The following is a 20,723-nucleotide window of genomic DNA, read 5'->3' on the forward strand; positions in this document are numbered from 1 at the left end:
TAACGATTAAACATAATTGAGTGACTACTCAGGAAAATTATACATTAAAAAAATAGTGTCTGCATGGTTAGAGGAGAAAAAAACACTGAGTATTTATGTAACACACGAATAATTCTGCAGTTCAATTCAGCACTCATACACACTCCACTGATTGATATGAGGACTCTAGAGTAAGTCAAAATTGTTAGAGTTAGTGAAGATGAGAACATGCAATCACAAAACAATTAAGGAAAAGTTTTAAAGACCACAGTAGGCACTAAATAAATGTGGAATGAATGAATCAGTGATGTTTGCCTTTAAGCATGATAGAGATTGCAAGTATTTTTATACTTAAGTGCTGTGGGAATTCACATTTTAATAGAGATTGCAATATAGTGAGCTTAGTCTGGTAAGGCTGCTTGTAGCTGTTGATCTGAAAAAATATAATATTTAAAATTGCATGGTTGAACTTATAAGACATTCTGAAAGAGTTAAAATATGGCTAACAATTTCCGTGGGGAAAATTTAATTTAAATGAGTACTTGGAAAGAGTGGTCCATTTCACTTATATTACTGGGGTTCAACCACATTTTATAGATAGGACCCTTTGTCTTAGGTATCAATGGTTCACTAATAATTTAATACTAATATTAATAATAAATTAATAACCTATTATCCAATAGGTTACATTGAATATCATTGAGATAATTCTATGAATGCCCAATAATATTGTCACTCTCCCTTGCATCTGTTTTCTTTGATGGAGGAAATAAAGGAAGCTACAGCTAGAATCGAAGGAGGACATGCGAGGGAGTGCATCTGAAATGTGACTGCTAGCATTTAGGTGTTAAACAGATGAGACAGAAAATCATTGCATTAGGGCTAGAAATCTTTTCAATGGACTCGTATCTAGATGGTATTGTATTTTTTCTGCTTTTGTTCATTATTGTACTTCCAGCATTTAATGTAGTCATGCTTAATAAATATTTCCTTTTATTTTTGATGGCATTTAGTTAGCCAACTAACTGTTAAACAAAGTCATGTCTCGTGTATCTGCATATCTTTCAAGATTGATGAATTCAAGACGTTTAAAACAAAGCCTTGAATAGAAAATACATTTAAAAGTTTAAGAATTTGCTTTTCCCTCTCCACCTCTCTCCTCTCTTCCCCTTACTTTCCCTTCTCTTCCCTCAAAGAAAGCACTTGTTAATATCAGGTAATAATTGAAAAACAAGTATTGGCAGTTATCAGGTAAAGAAAAACAACTCTAAAAACAGTCATAAGAACCATGTATATATGGTATTTGAAGGCAGTTACTATAGCAAGAAATACTAATAGCAAGGTGTAGGGCTTGAAATGGTGAGCCGTAGTCTTGGGGAAAATTCAGTTTATTGGAACACCTTATGTTTCTTGATAATATTAGATAAAGCCTAATTGGACTTATTTAGTAACTACAAGATGACCAGCATCTTGCTTGTTATGTTTATGTTTAAGATAGGATGGGATTTGCAGTCTAGGAGAAGAGGCAAAAGAAACACATAGGAAATTATTATAGAATAACATAAAACTATATATAACTAAATATAAGGAGAGGAAACAAATTGAGTGATTCTTCTTGTGTGAAGAATATGAAGGTCTCTTTCTAAGGAGGTGGAATTAGAGGATGAATATAATTTGGGTTAAAAAAGGAAGGGAGGAAGCAGGATGGCTTCCAGAGAGGTAGGGGATGCCACAGAAAGATGGTGATAAGGTGAACTGCGGCCTTTACGGGGGTCTTGAGAAATCATGCAAAGTAGGGCAAGATAGATATTATAGTGAAAATTAGGAAGGTCTAATGGCCTATTTGCCTAATGTTTAACCATTTTTACTCACAGTATCACTTACATTGAAGAGAGACTATAGTTATTGCTTGTTCTAGAGGTCTTTTTAATCTTTAATGATTGAACCCATTACTTTTAAAGAGCAAGAGAGAGGATTCCTTTTTCAGTCAGTTTGGTGGTACAACATCCAACTCTAGGCTCTCCATTCTATATTGATATCTAATTTGCAATGATTGAGTATCTTGATTAATAGTATCCTAGTCATGCTACTTGCTTCTCTTTCCTTCATATGCCATGTCATCTTAAGATCTTTTACCATGGAACTGATGTGGTCAGAACCTCTAACCACTGTGGAGATTCTGTTGACTTCCACTGACTTCTCTACAGGCCTTATATTATAGTGGCCATCATGATGCTGTTGTGATTAAAAGCCCAAGCCCTATGCAAAATTGCCCAGGTTTGAAACCAGGCTTTGCTATATATTTAGATATATATATATATACATGCTGGATGACACTGGACAAATTACCAAAACCCTCTGACTCCATATTACCTAATTTTAAATTGAGGCTAGCAATAGTATCTACCTCAAAGAGTTGTTGGAATAAATTAATGCAGATAAAGCACTTAGAATAATTCCTGACACATGGTATCATATAAGGGTTATTACTGTTCTCTCTGATAGGGATAAAAGAAGTGCACCTAATAGGAAAATTATACCCCCCATGCAAACTCTATAGTAACATTTTTTAGATTTTTTACATTTGAGTTGCACTTCTTTAAGTATTTATTGGAGTAACGATTTAGCTTTAAAAGGACTTCAAATACCTTTTAACACAATCTCTCCTCTAGTGCCACAGCAAAAGGCCTGGTGCGGAGTAGACTATAGTATCTACGCAACAAATATTTGCTTCTGAGTAAATTAAGTTGCAAAATACTAAACAATCAAAAGACAGGTAGGTAGTTATTATGGTAAATAGAGTTATGCTTGGTTCTTTGAGAATACAGAGAGGTGAGTTTAAACCCAATGTGGAAAACAGTAAATCTACAAAGGCTTCCTAGAAGCAATGATACTCAAGTGAATCTTAATGGGCACACAGGAGTTGGCCTCATAAAAAACAAGAAATTTAAAGGGTCTAGATAGCCCATTTACAGTATGGTCTCTGATCAAATTATTCAAAATAGGGCAATTAGTTAATGAGAATCATTTTATTGGTATTCATACCAAACATATATATGAAATTTCACTTTATCACCTATTATTTTCAATGGAATCAAATTATTCCAAGTAGGTAGATATTCTTAGTGATTCTGGTTGAAAATGTGTATCTTTAAGCCTTTTGAAAAATCTGGCTGAAAGAAAAATAATAGCTATCTTTTATTGAATTATTCCATGCCAGTCTTGTAATGAGCTCTTTTCAGGAACTGAGTAATATAAACCTCACAAGAAGAAAGTTTTCTTACTGCCCAAATTGATAAACTCGGTAAGTAGCAGAGCTAGAGCTTGAACTCAAGGTTACCAAGTGCATGTTCTTCATTACTACATTATGTGAAGTTTTGGATTAACTCCTCACTAAAAATACTGTCTTGTCTTGTTTTCCTTTTATATAATTTGAAGATACATTCAAAGAAATAACTTCATTAATGATATTAATTTAGATTTTATTTCTGGAAACTTTTGTAAACTGTTACATAAAATGTTGTAATTTATAAATTTCCCTTCGACACTACACAGATGAACTCATCACAAGATTTCTTGCTAGTCAGCACTGTTCTCCACTAAAAGTGCTTTCACATCCACATCTTTGCTTTATCCCCTAGTGAATATAGAAAACTACTTCAATAATGCATATTCCTTTCTATATTCCTTCAAGAGAATGTTGCCTATTTAAATCATTAAGATGGATTCCTGGTACAGAATCAGAATTTAAAAAATAAAAACTTTAATTGTAAATACTTGGAATCATAGTCGATGTCTAAATATATTAAATAAATCCAAAAACATATTTAAAAACCTAGTTTTCATCACATAATGCCTCTCAAGAAAGCAGAGATCTCAAGTTATCTTTTCCATTAAAACAGTTTCATTTTCATGCTTCCTTCACAAAAGTATTCGTATGCATGAAGATCATCTGGCTATGTTACTCTCTCCCTTTGACATTAACTAATGTGGCAATCAGGCTAATGTCCCACCGTTTCCTGACCACTAGCCAATATCTACCCGAACATTACCCACTTCATGCTTTTTTCAAGTCCTTATCTTTGCGTACATCTCTACTATTGACAACAAGTCACAATGTTGACTACCATTAGGTTTCTACTAATGTTTTCCAGTCGTTTCTGTATTCTTCCAAGTCAGAGAATGTAACTGGCTCCACCAGGAAATAAAATAGAGGTCATTGAAGCAGCAGTGACTTCCAAGCTGTTTGCTAAATTTAGCAGTACAATACTTTCCACTCTAATGAAAACTGTGAACTACAATTTTAGAATGTTGGAAGAGAATGGGACTTTAAAGGTCATTGAGTCCCACCCTCTCATTTTTCTGATGGAAATGTGGAGGCCTAGACATAGCCAGTAATTTTCTGCGGGCCATAGAACTTGTTAATTATGAAGATGGAACTCCAAGTAAGATCTGCTCAGCCCTGTAGTAATGCTGCCCTCACTACACCACAGATGTTCTGCCTCCTAGGATGAGTCTAAACTAATCAGATGTGATAGCATAAATATAGCTAATATTATTGGTTGTGGCTTACCCTCCACGGCCATTCAACTGTTTCGTAGCTGAGTGTGAAATAGCAAAGGTGTCTGACTTACGAGTTGCCGAGAGAAATGATTCTATACCCAAACCCTGCCCCCAACTCTAAAAACTTCCTGCTTGATGTTCATCAATAATGAATGGCCCATCCCTGCAATACTCAGAGGGAGCTTACATTGCACTTTTGAACAGCCGGTTAGTAATGTGCAGTGGATAGAGCCATTCTTTCAAATCCCAGGGCAGTGGGTCCTTCAAGGCTAGCATTGCATTTTCAATTAGCTGCTGAGTGAATGCTTGGCATGTGTATTAGTGAAGAGGCACACAATTAGCATATTGTTCCTTTCTGTATTGTGCTGAGAGGATCCAAGGGATCGGTGGGGGAACAGGCGAGCCAGGCATCACCGTGGATATTGAAGAAGGGGGTTACTCAAACCTCGGCATCTTCACTTGCTTGCTCTGGAATTACAGCTATTTATTACGAAGCACTCTGTGTGGCTTAGTGGAGTGTGTCTGAGGAAACACATCCGGACACCACTTAGGGTTGGTCTTTCTGAGCTCTTCACATCTCTGACTAATTATCTTCATTATCATGGAGCCCAACAGTCCCAAAAAGATACAATTTGCTGTGCCTTTATTCCAGAGTCAGATTGCACCTGAAGCAGCAGAGCAGGTAAGTGAAATTGCATGGGGTACAATTCCTGTACGTAAGGTAATATGAACATCTATTCTTGTTATTAATTGAAATGTTCTTTACCTCTTGATTTTGCTGTGACTTTCAAGATATGTAAACAAGAAATAAGTTGGTTTTTATACATACTTGCATTTAAATTGCATTGGGAGGACTATTGTCGAAAATGTAGCACTTCATATGATACAAAATGGGCACCTCTGAGGGGAAAATGGCTCTGTAAGCAATTCAGATATGGATTCATAAATCTGTTCATTTTTGCTCATTAAAATAACAGTTTCAACATTTAGAGCAACTTTCAAAAAAATTATCAAAATGAGCAAAATTTTATTTCATTTTGTATAAAATAAAATGATTGATTTAGCAATAACATGAAATCCTGAGATAGTTTCAGACTATAGGTCGAATACTTTATTTTCATATGTTTTTTATTGTGAACCCAAAACAATGATTATAAGTTTATATAATATATTACAGCGAGGATTTGTAGCTTTTTGTACAATTTTAAAATTGTTTTGTTCAGACATTACAAACAGTATTTTAACATTTCCTAGATTCTTTGTCCGTGTCTAATATTGGTTTACATCTGTATCACCTTTCATATTCAGATTTACTTCAACTCTTGATGCAATGGCATCTCGTAGAACTGCAACTGTGAGGAGGCAAAAGCAAAGAAATTTATGAGGACATCAACCTAATCCATTCATTTCTTAAAACTTAAATTATTTTTGAATCCTGTTCCAAGTATTTGAAATAAAGTCTTAAAAATAATTATTTAATCCGTGACTCATAGTGTTTCAGGATGTTTTGACAATCTGATGTAGATGCACCTAGACTCAGGCCAGATAAATGTAACCTTGAACATGTGTCTATCTATGCTGAATGGAATGTTGCTTCTATCTTGGACGGGATGTTGCTTCTATCTTGGACGGGATGTCATTGATAAATTGTATTCTCTATCCTACTGACATTTACTTTGGGAATTTACCCATAAATGAATATAATAAACAAATAAAGGATATTATATTCAAGGGATTCTGATAATACTATGCTCCTGTAACTCTTAAAATGAAAAATAAACTTTAGAGTTTGTAATAAGTTACATGTTCTCATAAGATCCATATTTATTCTTCATTTGTTTTTATGTTCTAAATATTATCTAGAAAATAAAAAAGTTAACAAAATCAATTGAAATTCAAAGCTTATGCTGCTAATTTAACTCTGGTACCTGCTAGAAATAGGTTTGCAAGCTCTTCCTTATCCTGTTTAAAAATAAGTGTAATGAATCTTGAAAGCATCACCAATGTTATGAGGCTCTAAGTGAGCCACTAACATTATCAGGTCAACCCTGTACCTTCACTGTAAATTAATTTTCTGTTGTATCATTCAATTCTATATAATTATTTCTCTTCTGTGGAAATGTAGCTTTTTGGTCAAAGAGGGTGGGTGATACTTCTATCAGACAGTTCAATTCTGTGGCTTTCTATTATTTCAAAATAAAATTAGTGAGCACCTTCCATGTGTCCTCCAGAAGTTTGCTTTTGCATGTGGGGAAAAGATGAGGATGAGACGTCTTTGCAAGCTGCAGAGTAACCTGGAGCAGTGTCTAATATTCACTGATATTAGCTCACCTTTTGTCATTCACAGATCAGGAAAAGAAGACCTACACCAGCATCACTTGTGATTCTCGATGAGCATAACCCCCCAGGTAAAGAAGCATGATGTGTTTCACACTGAAGGAACAGAATGGAATTGTTTGAAGAACATCAAAGTACATGTCATTACTGAAAAGTTTCAATTTAGGATTTCAGTTAGCAATGCTCTAGAAAACTAATCTATAAAATGGATCATAAACAGAATCAGAAATAAATATTACAGGAATGATCTCAAGCAACAGCCTGTATTTCCTCTAGAATATCACAAGTGATGATATGCTATGAAATGTTTTGTTAGCACTGGCTGTCATATGTTCAGGTGTTTGTATGGGACCTGGATCACAGCTTATTAATGAGGCTGGAGGAAAGCTGTTCAATTTGGTTTCAAAGCTTAAATTACAGCCCTAGAGATGCTTATCTCTTTACAGAGTAAGGTTTTTATATGGAAAAGGTTAACATGGGGTGGGCAATGACCCAGAGTTGGCTTCAGCTTTGCTGCTGATGTCATCTCTGAATAATGTAATTGACAAGTAACCAGATCAATTTACAGCACTGCCTATTTGAGAGCCATTCTGAATGGCTAAACCCATTTGTTGAGGTTTTATTTTCTATTTCCTGTAAAAATGAAAACTGCATTATTATTCCTGATAAAAGACTATGATCTGTAATCCACAAACATTATTTACTTATTGAGCGGGGTGATTTTTAGTCTCACATTGAAGTGCTGCTTCTGGATATACAAGTAGGATAGGAACGGTGATGACATTAATTTGTAACCAGGCAGAACTTGGTGTTGGATTTTCTGCAGGTATAAACAATAATGGGTGGACAAAAGGAGTTTACACAGTGGAAACATAATATGTCTAATAATAGACTGTAGTGAGTGATCTAAGAATACCAGGGTGAAATAGTCCTTGACTTTTTCAGACTCTTTTCTAATTAGAGAAACATATAAAAAGAAAGTCAACAACAGACTATTCATCCTTTAGCCCAAATCCAAGAACATTTTCAGGTGATGGAAAATAAGTAAGCTAATTTATTTCTGTTGAAAACAAACAATTATAACTTGATCCTATAACTTTAGAGTGCCATTGCATTTTAAATTATTTTCAAATATATTATCTCAATAAATGTTAACTTACTTATATTTGGTTAGATAAGAGGTGCAAATGATATGTAATTATAGTTTAAAAATAAATACAAGTATGAAGATAATGAAGTCTTCCTGATTTGCGGGGGTAATTTTATAGCAATTTTCCATCACTGCCTTGCTCACAGTAGCAGACACTTCTGCAATGTCCTGAAACTTTCAGTGATGGATTCCAGAGACAAATGCAGGTAATTCTGATACTGAAGCCCATACATTTCCACTGGCACTGGCTTTGAAAATATCAGTTTGCACTACATGGTGAAGGCTTTATAATGTGACTAGTCATTCAGGCCCTATAAACAAGGAAGACCAAACAAAATAAATCCATTGTCTGTACCACTTATCTTAGTAGATTAGGGACTGTACTTAAATATCCCTAGGAATGAGATTCAGTTTTTCTCTAGAAACCTTTTTCTTGTCAGATCTCCCAGTCACTAGATGGCATTGTCCCTTTTATGTAATTGACCTCATCCTTCTCTGTTTTTTAAGCACCATTGGAGACAAATTAGAGGCAAATAGCATCTCACAGAGAACTACTGTATTTTAGTAAATCACCTGTCTGCATCTTCTTCCCCCTTTATGGAAACTAGAATAGTCTACAAAGAATTAATAAGCTTTTGGCTGTGTATAGGACTTGGATAAATGTGCATGGCAACTAGAGATTTTGGACTAGTGATGGATTTTTGTAGTAAAACCCTTGAAAGCTTAAGGTTTTCCCAATAAAAATGATCTAGCACCAAGCTTATTGGGGAAATAACTCTAAAGATAAAACAACAACAAAAACAACAACAAAGAAACAGACAGCAAAAAAAGAACACTAAACCAAATCAAACTTGGATACTGGTCTTAACCAGCCACGTGATGTGATCTTGGGAAAAGGATATCTCCAAGGTTTTGTTTGTGTGTTTGTTTGTTTGTTTTTTGCGACGGAGTCTCACTCTGTCACCCAGGCTGGAGTGCAGTGGCACGATCTGGGCTCACTGCAAGCTCCGTCTCCTGGATTCACGCCATTCTCCTGCCTCAGCCTCCCGAGTAGCTGGGACTACAGTTGCCCGCCACCACACCCGGCGAATTTTTTTGTATTTTTTTTAGTAGAGATGGGGTTTCACCGTGTTAGCCAGGGATGGTCTCCATCTCCTGACCTCATGATCTGCCCGCCTCGGCCTCCCCAACTGCTGGGATTACAGCCATGAGCCACCGTGCCCGGCCTCCAAGCTTTATTTTCTCATCTATAAAATAGTGATCATAATGTTCTTTCAGCATCACAGGGTTGTGTAATGATCAAAAGAGTTAACATGAACATGCCTTAAAAATTGCAAAGTGCAACACAGATTAGGTGTCATTAACTGATGTGTTTGGGAATGTAATATTTGCATGTGATATTTAAGAATGAAGATATAACAAGAAAAACAGAATCTTCATAATCTCATCTGTTCTAAATATTTCTGGACTATCCAACAGTTTCTTTTCCAAACATTATCTGAAGACTCTCTATCAAACAACAAAACAAGTAACAACAAAAACCCTCATGAGTGTTAAATGACCATTTTTAAGCAACTGTTTCTCCTGTCCCCCAAAAGCAGTATGTTCTTTGAAAAACAAAAACTGGGTGTAGCTTTAAATCCTGGTAAAACTAAACAAATCTCTTCAATTCACTGAAATTGGCCAGGGAATAATTGGTTGTTCTTGGACTCACCTGTCATTAATGCTGCTTAAAATTCAAAACCCTGCAAATCTTTCTTTATTGTCAATTAATAAAGCAAAGAAAATTAAATTATTTGTTATAGAAACACAATTAATAAACCATTCCAATTCATATGACAAGATCAGTGTACTGCAATCACTGTTAAATGAATTAGATAGACATAGATTGCTTTTTAAAAAATCTTTTGAAGTGTTTGCAGGAAGAGTAAATTATAGGATTATTTGAAAGAATGATTATATATATATTCTGTTTATATTTTGTAGAGGAAAAATAGAAAGATATTTCAGCATGTATATTCAGATTTTTGTTTGCTAGTTCATCTATGCTGGTCTAAACACATAGATGAGATAGGCACCTGATTAACTGCATTCTAGGAGCAGCATAATGTCCCATCAGTCCCTTTCTAACAAATAACCTAGAACTCTCAGCAGTACAAGCACTATGTAAACAGATACTTAACCTGTTAAGGATATATCACCCTCTGACATGGGTTAGTAAATCAGTTTAACTCAAAATAGTGGGAAATGAAACTAAAACTTTTAAATTGAGGGCATGAGGTCTGGGAAAATTTAATAGCAAAGGTGTTTCTTTAGGGTAGAAAAAGCAGAAACAATGTATTTGCTCCTAGGAATAACTCTCAACAGTCAGGTGGCAGCAAAAAGATACTGAAAAACTGAGATAGGGGATATAAGGAATCGCCAAAGATCCCTATATTTCGTCTTTTTCAAATGTTTTCTGGGGCTACCAATGTGACCTTGTAGCAAATTGCCTCTCTGTGTTTCAGTTCCTCTTCTGATTAAGGGCCTCTTTATGATAAGCTCTCTGAAGTTATACAGGAGAGCATTGTTATCTATTCTTATACTGTGTGCTGTTTGCTTTTACTTTTGTATAATCTGCAGTGAACTGGTTTGGTTCTTATACATTTTTTTTTTTTTTTATCTACAGACCTGCTTATGTGTAAATCCTCTCTATAGGGAAATAAATGGCAAAGACACTTTCTGTAATTTACTCCATGACATCTATAGACTGTATATTTGGCTACTAGCGTTTGAAATCTGGAGTTAGACAATAATTTCAGAAAATACCTACTTTAGCCACACATCTTCATGACAGACGTATATAAACCAACCCAAGTCCCTGAGACTCGCTCCATTTTATATACCTCAGAGAAGAATCCATAATTACCCGGGGTTTTCAACTCCAGCTCTGATAATTTCAGATGTTAGAAAATAGTTTCTTATACCAAACTTAAACATAAATTCCCCACTTTATTCCAAAATAACTCTTCATTTGTTCTCTGCGATAGAAAGTCATTTCCCACCTTTTAAAAAATATGAATGAATGATTATTTTCTTTTCTTCCCAATCTCCCTAAGGGCTTTAATAAACTCTATCCGAATTCTCCCTATTGCTCTGCCTTTGAAGCCCAGAGCTGGACACAGTCTTCCAGTAAAAAGCCAGTCTAGACCAAGTCTTCTGAATATTAAAGTTTGTGGCATCCATTGTTTTCCATTTACCATTAAGCAGAGACAATATGGTTACAATTATATTTAATGGGCCTGATGCCTATTAAACATGAGTGAGCTGTATGAGGCCTGGAGCTAAGTGCAGATTTGGGTAAGTACCCAGGAGTTTTGACGTCATTTAAAAGCTCGCTGTATGTCCAAAAAGTGGAATCCGAAACATAAGGTAAAATAGTTTTTTGAGTATATTTATTGAACTTCCTATCACAGCCAAATTTTGGGGAAATCGACTTTATCTTTGACCCGTTTAGCATCAAATATCCTTTGAAATCAAGAATAAAAACAAAGGTTGTTCTCACATGCCTCAGGTTCCCAAAAGTTAGTTAATAGGAGACATAAGAGATATACGATACTAAATATCATACTGTCTCCTTTCAAATTTGATAGCAGGCCTGGTCATTAGAGAGAACTGAGATGTCCAATTGCTTTGGCTATTCAGCTCTACAAACTGAAAAAGAAGCCACAGTTTATACTATATGTAGCATATTACTTTCTAAATGCATTTCAGGATTCTGAAACTAAGTTAAAAAGTACTGAGATTTTGAAGCCTCTAGATTGGATTCCTGAGACATTGGATGATAGCTAGAAAATAATGCTGGACTAAGGTTGAATTGTTCAAAACAAAAGGGGACTCCAGAACTTTCTGGTGATGATTTTTTAATCCAAAAATAACAGGAAGTTTTTCAGGGTCAACAGAATGAAAGTAGAAATTTATTTCAGTATTAAGGCATCACATGCACAAAATCTCTTTTCATGGAGTCCCTCTATTTTGTAAAATGAATGATTGTGTTGTCAAGAGAAAATTGGCCTCCAGGGATCATACTGAGAAGTTTCTGGGGACTCTTAAAGATGAGTAAGACATTGTCAGGCCCAGATCTTGAGGTACCAGCCACCCCCAGGGACCTCCAATTAAATGTATTCAAATAAATGCTATACTGGCCCATTGTCCACATAGTTATGTTGCATTTTAAATGGTCTCATTTGAACGTGGTTGTAATTCATTTGAATCCACAATCATTGCTGATTGCTCAGCATTTATTTTACCTTGTCTGTATTAATGACAATATAATACAAAAAAATGGTCCAGTGTTTGAAGATCATTGAAGTGTTAGCTAGTATTAATTTTTAAGAAATTGTCAAAAAAGCCTATTTCCCTCAGCATTTATTTTTATGAGTTATTGAATGCTGAATTATGTTTTAAAAAGTTACACATGTGGCTTTCGACGATTCATGTACTGTACAGTTAATTGACTTATTTTCCCTTAACTCTTCAGTATGTGCAGCCAAATAGCCCAATCAGTTGGAATAATTGTGAGCCAAAGATGAGGTTCCGATTCTTTATAGTGACAAGGCTTGCTACATTGTAAGTGTTCAAAGTAACTAGTTCCATCTTCAAATTAAATGAAAAACAAAAATGAAAGGGACCTGCATTTCTCATTCAAAAATGGCCCAGCTTTTTTCTAATCCATATGGTGTTAGTGATTGGCAAATAGTTTTCCCAAAAAACAGTAGTAGTGGGTAGGAAAAAAAAAAAAAAAAAGATCTATAATACCCTCTAATTCATCAGGAGGTGAATATACAATTGTGGAAGTATTATGTATCCTATATTGTAGTGTTGGTTTAACTGAGCATGCCCTGTTTATCAATATAATTTTCGTAAAATATGAGTTCCTAAGATTTTTTTAAAATGAGCATGCTACTGATGCTTAGGTTTTTCATAAGGTTATGAAAACATTATTGCAAATAATTGACATATTTGTGGCAAATTTGTGTTTGACCAAAAATGAAATTCATATTCCAACAGTATGTAGAAAGAAAAAAAAATTTGAGGATTGAGTATAAAAATCTTTTAGAGATATCTATCAGATACTCTTGTTGCTCAATTTTGACTCCACTCCATTTTTATTCACTTCTTTTCATACATCATCTCTGTTCTATGTTCTGTCTAACCTTTATTTATCGAAGCAGTTCTCTTATGCTGACTCTTAAGACTTAGTCTGGATTGACTCACTTGCATAAATCAGTCCGTCTTTTTCACAAACTTCTCAATTTAAATAAATTTCAGCACAAGACTCACTTATATTGCAAAAGATTTCCCTGAATAATTTGACCCATTGTCTGGTTTTGTTAGTCTAATATTCTTCTCTTAGCTTCTACTCTTAAAGCTGTTTATTGGTTTATACGTTCAATTCGATTTATTGAGTCCTTATTCTAAATCCTCTGGGAACATGTAGTCTAGGTAACAGAGAATATTATGTCTGGATGTACCATGATACAATTGTAATAACAGAGATCCCGGTTGCTGAAACCACAGTAAAGCTAATTCTGGCCAAGGCATAGAGGCACTTATTTATTATGCTTCCTGGTCTATAAAGCATTTGCATGACTTATTTTGATCTTTGGGCTTTAAGCTATTAAGGATTGAGGTCAGAACTAAAATTTTACTATTTATTCCAACTTACTAGTAGAGTAGATGTTAAATGCCTGTGAACTATTCAAAGCCAATCCTTCAAACTTTTTTGGCACCAGCTCTGATTAAAGCACAATGTTACTCTTCTAGGGGATAAAACAGGTAAATTATCAACCTACTCACATGGAGAAACTTATCTAAGACATATTTACAATCTGATACCTGTATTTTTATAGTAAAACCAATAGTATATGCCAAAAATACAAAATATATTTCATTCAGTAAAGAAGTGTCTATCACGGGGTTTTTCAAGATTAGATTAAAATGTTGTAGAATACATAGACTAGATGCCTGATAAATGACAATGATTATTTTGGGGAGGCAGACGTATAATACTTAAGAGTAGAGGCTTTGGAATCACTTATGTCTGGATATAAATCTTAGATGGCTGTTTACTGCCTGAGTTTCCTCAGAAAAATTGCTCATCCTTCTAAGGCCCAAGAAGTCACATGAGGTAGTTGGGCTCATGTGTTACCAAAATGCATGTGTTTTCCCACACCACTACGTTTCACTAAATATAGAATACATCCATTTCAAAGAACGCTAGTCTGAGTCCATTGAATAAATAGATGCCCATTTTTGTGTCTGCATAGAAGTAAACACAGATGACATAATTGTCAGTTGTTCTGAGTAACTTAACAGTTGTTCAGTTTCAAATTTGATAGAAAAAATTACTAACAGTTCTTTCTAATTGCTTCTAGTTGATAGATTCCACAAGATCATAAATTAGTGGACCTCTAACAATGAATCTAGCTAAGCTGTGTGCTTGATAGAAAAATGTTATTTCTAAATTTCTTTTCTTTTTTTTTTTTTTGGAATTGTTCAAGAGCAAGCCCTTGAGCCTTGGGATTTTTCTGTCTTTTCTCTCATCATTTTCTAGGCATCACTTCCACTAAGTAGTGATCTGACATGCTTTCCACAATTCCAGACACAATTCCAGACAGAATTTACCAGGGGCTTAAGCAGAAATGCCCCGGGACCTGGGCAGGTGACATGGATGAGAGCCTGGGCCCTGAGAAGGACAGTAGGCTGTGATGGGTACTGTAGTCTACTTGGACAATAGAAGCTCCATCCAAGGCTTTCAAATTAAACAGATAAAACTGCAAAGGACATTGAGAAAGCACTATAACAGGTTGAAACACCTAAGTGGTAAGATTTTAGAGATACTGGAAAGTATCTCCCTAAATTAGTTTCCATACTACCTGAAATCTTACCTTTTACAGTTGTTGCTGTAACTTCTAAAACGCAAGTATTCTGAAGATATAACACATTGTCCTTGACACCTTAGAAAAATTGCCTATCTGGGGATCAGGAAGGACCTGTGAAAGCCAGAGATGGAGGGAAAGGCATGTCCTAAAACAAATGTCCCAGCTGTGACAATCAGGGGGCTCAGAATTCACCGTCTCCCTCCTAGTCTGTGTGCTGTCTCTGCCCTCTCCATACTCATTCGGGCCCCTTCAGATCTTCCCTAATACACAGGGGTTCCCAGCACATGTTGGAAAATATTACACGTGTATCTGTGAGTCTTCTCTGGGCTTGGGTAGAATACTATCTTTGAATTTAGCTCAATTACTTTATGTCATTTAGAATAATTTGATATAGTAAAAATTAGTGTTTAACAAAGCCATTTATGAAATAAGTTGCCAAAATCCACATCATGAAAGATATATATTGACAATTTGATTAGAACACAATTATAATTTGACCTTGGAAATAATTCTGAGGAATAAAAGGACTGTGCAAACTAAAAAGCTAGGGAATTTATAATCTTTCATATTTTTTTCATTCTCTGGCAGCAATTTTCCATCATTATGGAAAACAATTTTTAGAATTACACTCTTTACGTGTAAATACATATTGACTTGCTTGTGAAAATAGAACTGGATGCACAACATAGAAGAATGAGAAGTTATTTTGGAATCCAATTTTTAGAATACTTTACCTCAATGATGCAATATCATTTTATGCTTTTTCCCCTGTCTGATGATAAATAACAGAGTATTAGAAGATATATATACAAATATTTACATGCATGAACACGCGTACACATGATGCACACAGACGTAGATAACCAACTGTATGTAAAAAAAGACACCACGTGGACTACTTAACCAAGTAATAAATCCTAAGTAATCTGACTTACAAAAGAGGCCTGAACCTGCCAAAGTGTCTTGAAAAGCTTTGAAAATTCAGGTTTTAAATGGAATAAGCTAATAATAATTTTTTATGTTTCTAACATCTTGAATTTAAAAACCAATAGATTAAAAGCAAATTGTATTATTTTAAATCCAACCTTGAATAAAAAGCATTGAAATTACTGACATGGATTCAAGTAATGAGATTTATTAAATTATTTTTTAAAAAGTAAAAAAGAGTATTTTAAAGAATAAGTTGCATGTATTGAATATTAATAATACTTTAAGATTATATTCTCATTTGAGTAGGTTTAATATGTGCATTTTCATGATTTATGGACAGAAGTATTATAATTAGATGTAGAAATTGAGCTCCTCCAGCTACCACCTGAAAGTCAATGTCTAACTAAAAGGCATCATCCATATTTGAAGACAACTTTTCAACTATTGACTTCAGCATTTCAGTTAGTTTTATCCCCATTCTTCTAATCACTAAACCAAACAACGTTAGGATCATCTCTGGCTCCTCTCTCTCTCCTTCATGCCTTAAATATATCAGTGTCTTTCCTGTTAACTCTATTCTACAGGTTGAACCTGTCCTATGTGTTTTTATTGTTTCTGCTGTGTCTATGACACATAGTGCTTTATTCTGAACTCACACAATAACTTTCAAACTAGTTTTCTTTCACTTTAACACTGGCAGGCCGTTTTGTGTAGGACTAAGAACCCTAGCCTTAGAATCAGTGACCATGGATTTCACTTGTGGCATGAGTAAATGTCTGAGTCTTAGTTTCCTCCTCCAGGAAGCAGGGATCCTGGTAACACTGGCATTGGTTGTGTTGTTGGAATCAAGTGAGATCATGCATGTTGGCAACACTATTGATGCTAGGCTCGGTCTTTGCCCATTCTGGTTTGTGTGAGAGGCTTTTGGCAGACATAATTATATGATATGTGATCGACTATGGCAGCTTTACTTTCATAATTGATTTGTCATAAGCTCTAATTTGTATCCTGTAATTTACCTGCCCTAGCTTTTAATTAGTTAAGATAAGGCACCTGGAGTCTTCTCATGACTCGCTCATCTATTTCATCATAATCTACACATCATTCTCATTCTTTCTTTTGAATAAGTCAGCCATTTCCTCCACAGTCTATAGAATCTTATTACACAAATTGTTGACAACTGCACTAAAGCTGAGACTTGATTAAAAGGAAACAAACAGAAGAAAGGAAGATGATTGTTAGATTATGGTTAATTTTACCTCTTAAGTTACTCCTTTATTTTTGTGGAGGGCTCATAAAGCAGAACACAAGAACCTTGTTTATTTACCATAGAGAACTTCCTATTGAAAATAATTTTTCAAAATGTGTAAAGATTTCCGATCAACTAGGATCAGGCTTAAGCTGGATTTGCTTCCCAAAACAGTTTTAAGAATATCCACTCTTTCTTCATGAATTTTAAGCACTTCTCACCTGCCTCCAATGGTTAAAAGGTTTTCAAGAAAGAATGCCAGAGACTCACTCACCATCACATTTCAGTGAAGCAAAACAGCATGAATGATTGGGCTAAAATGGGCCATCTCAATTTCCACCACAGGTCATTTTACTTGGTGAATAGCCCAGAGTTCCTGCTTCACTTAGCCAATAAAGGACAATTTTTTACTTAAGGGTCTGGAGATGTCTGCAAATATTTTCACACGTTCTAGGTCTACAGTACACAGCCATCACTGGAATCAAGACAAACACCAGCTGTACTTTTCATTTAGACAGTTACAGAATAAGCAACATATTCAAAATATATTTTGAAGCATGTTTAGGACAGAAAAGAGAAAAAAAAATGCCTCTAAGCTACAAGTCAAATAATTTAAAAAGAAAAACATACCAAAAGCAAATTTAAAGGGGGTTATAGAAATGTATCTTACTTTTGGTAGATTTATAGTTGGCAAATCCATTTGTTCTATAATATATGTCCTTACAAACTCTATCAAATGAATATTTAAACTCCATTTTACAGAGAGAGGGTGATGGGTGAGCTGTTCAAGATCAAAAGAGCTATTTCAGTAAGTAGGTCTGTAATGTACACATAGGTTGTGTAACCAAGGTCAATGCACTTCCTACTATATTAATAACATCTTTATTTCTGTAAATAAGTAACACAACACTCTTTCTATTTTATTTGTTTTTTTCATGGAATAAAATATAAACAAGCTCCTCTTTGTAGCTTGGCCATGTGAGATTCTATTTGATATAATATATCCCAATATGCATTTCATCTTTATTCCAAAGTGAGTTGGTTTTGAAGTGGCAGTTCTATACTTTTTTCTTTTCTTTTGTATTGATTAGTTAAGAAGACTGTTTTAGCATTGTCAATACTAGATATTTTATTCTACAAGCTAAAATAAAAATCAGATAACCAAATAGAAAAAAATAAATATCATCCATTATTCCCTCCTTAGAGTTGAACCCTGTTATTTATTCATCTCTGTGTTTTCATACATATATATATCCATTTATTTTTTTAAAAAATCATTGTCTTTATTTAAACCATCATTAATTGCAAGGCTGAGGGACATCTGGATTCTAGTTAACTCAAAACATGACCGATTTGTGCACATACAGTCATCGTCCCTTCCCTTCCATTTCAGTTCTTCTTGTCCTGTGAGACTCAGCTCAAATTCCCCTTCCTTCATGAAACCTTTATGGACTACTCCAGCTAGAATGTTTTGCACCAGTAAGCATAATACATCATGACACCATGATGCCATCTAGCTGTAAGCCAATCACTGTGATGGTGGCCTTTGCAAAAGAGAAAAGATTTTATTCACAAGGCTGCTGGGAGAGTAAATGAGAGAACAAATCTCAAACTCATCTCCCTGAAATCAGGGCTTGGTAGTACTTACAGGATAGAAACAGGGTTGGTCTAAAGTGTGGGGAAAGGTGATTGGTGGGTAGGAAAGGTGAGATAATCAGAATTCTGTCCAAGTGTAATCAATCTACATGGCTCTTCATAGGATGGATGTTCCAAAAACAGTGGCATTAGCATGATCTGAAGGTGGGGTTGTCGGCCTCCTGACATCAAAAGGTCACGTTTTGGGCAACCAGGCAGGCCAAGTTGGAGGATCGGTAATCTCGACTAATTTGAACTGGACAGGAGTTTGCCCCCTTGCTCCTGAAAAACAATTTTTAGCAACAGTTACCATAGAGACATACACATCAGAGGTATTATCAGAGATATTATAAGGAAGCTAATGAAAGTTTAGTTATGTATTATTTGGTAATGTGACTTTTAGCTATCTAGGTTTTAATTCCAACTAGAAGTAAGCCGTTAAAAGCAAACAAGGCAGGTTAAGCTTGGTGGGCTTAATCAGGTTAGCCCTCGGTTTCAATGATTGGATCCATTAATGCATTTGCTCCAGTTGATTGCCCAATGCCTTTCTGTCACCTGATAATGTCCTGAAGGAACAGATCTTGGAATTAATAAAATTTAATATGAATGGAAAGAAGAAAGATCCATGTATGTGAGTCCTTATAATTCCTCTCTGAATAGGATGGCTGCAAATAAGGCTCTGAGGATGGAGCAACTCTCACTGTGGAAGGAAAATAGAGGTCATTAAAACTAACCTGAGTGTTCCACAAGGTTTATTCTTGTCCTCCCAGTTCACAGGTACTTACACTCGCGGATGCATAACCCATTGGATTATTATGAGCTCCTACATAAAATGTTTATGGGCATAATTTAAAGTGGACTTTGAAGCAAAAAACACAGGCTGAACAAAGTTTTGGAATCATCTCAACAAGAATGAATTTTAGCAGAAGACTTGAGCTGGTTGTCTCACTGTTTTAGTATAGACTTGCTTTGAGGTAGGCATCACGGGTAATTAGTGACTGCAGATGCATAGACAATTTTGCATAATAATGATTTTGGGACTTCTTGAGTTTCAGAGGACAATTGAAAGACTGAGCATCTTTTGTTTAATGACCAATTTTATTCTTTTGCTCTCTTTAAATTATTCACATCTGATTTTAAAGTGTCAATAAAATAGTAATGCTGGAAAACTGAATACACAATCAATTTGGCTACTTTCTTATAAGAATATAGGTGTTGAAGAGTTCAATTCGATGCCATCAAATAGTAACCATCTTTGTCCTACTGGATGGACATATACTTTCCTTCTTTGTTAACTTGGTATGTGCCCAGATAAATAGGGGCTAGGTTTTATTTTCACTTCCTTTGAGTTGTAAAATAAACATTTTATCCAGTAACTGTCCTTAAACTATTTCCTTTGTTAGCCATAAGCTATCAGGGAATAGTTAGCAACCCTACAGTCAGTACTGAAAATCAAACAGCTCATCACATATCAGATGCATTTAAAATTATACAACTTCACCCCAAAATCCATTTGATGTGTTTTCTGGTAAGATTTCTATGTAACCAGAACTTAATGATTTTACGAGAAATCATTTTAGAGTGGACTTTGTACTATAGCCTTCCTTTCCCTCACTTTATACACAAGGAATCTATAGAAACAACTTACTTTTACCCTACTGAATCATTTGCAGTCATATATATAGCTTCACGTTACAACATTTCAGCCGCTATATTATTTTCTGACTGAGTCAGGTAAGATTATATTCTCTGTATTTCTGTTATCTGGGTGCTTATTAACATGTGTATCATTGTGGACATATTGCTGTTATATTGCGTAACAATGAACTTACAGCAGGTACCAGCTCCCCTTCCTCATTTCCAGCTTAGAAAGTTGATATTCTTCTTAGCATTTTTTCTGACACACCACAACCTTCTTTTCATCAAGGTATTTTTTTTTTTCTTTTTTTTTTTTTTT

The 20,723-nt window shown here is 35.0% G+C and overlaps 1 protein-coding gene across 2 annotated transcripts in view; it reads left to right on the top strand.

Moving 5' to 3' along the window:
* The first annotated feature begins 4,857 nt into the window (after positions 1-4,857).
* The window catches only part of PPP1R1C (protein phosphatase 1 regulatory inhibitor subunit 1C), a 131,387-nt gene continuing 115,521 nt past the window's right edge, over positions 4,858-20,723 (top strand). Inside the window, exons 1-2 of one of the 2 annotated variants that reach the window (XM_023212459.2) lie at positions 4,858-5,224; positions 6,890-6,950. In XM_023212459.2, coding sequence (XP_023068227.1) covers positions 5,144-5,224; positions 6,890-6,950 — 142 coding nt within the window. In that variant the 5' untranslated portion in view covers positions 4,858-5,143. Of the gene's footprint in view, positions 5,225-6,868; positions 6,951-20,723 lie in introns of both variants that reach the window. The other variant, XM_023212458.1, reaches the window with a different exon arrangement.

The sequence above is a fragment of the Piliocolobus tephrosceles genome, chromosome 11, assembly GCF_002776525.5.
Source record: "Piliocolobus tephrosceles isolate RC106 chromosome 11, ASM277652v3, whole genome shotgun sequence".
Classification (NCBI taxonomy): Eukaryota; Metazoa; Chordata; class Mammalia; order Primates; family Cercopithecidae; genus Piliocolobus; species Piliocolobus tephrosceles.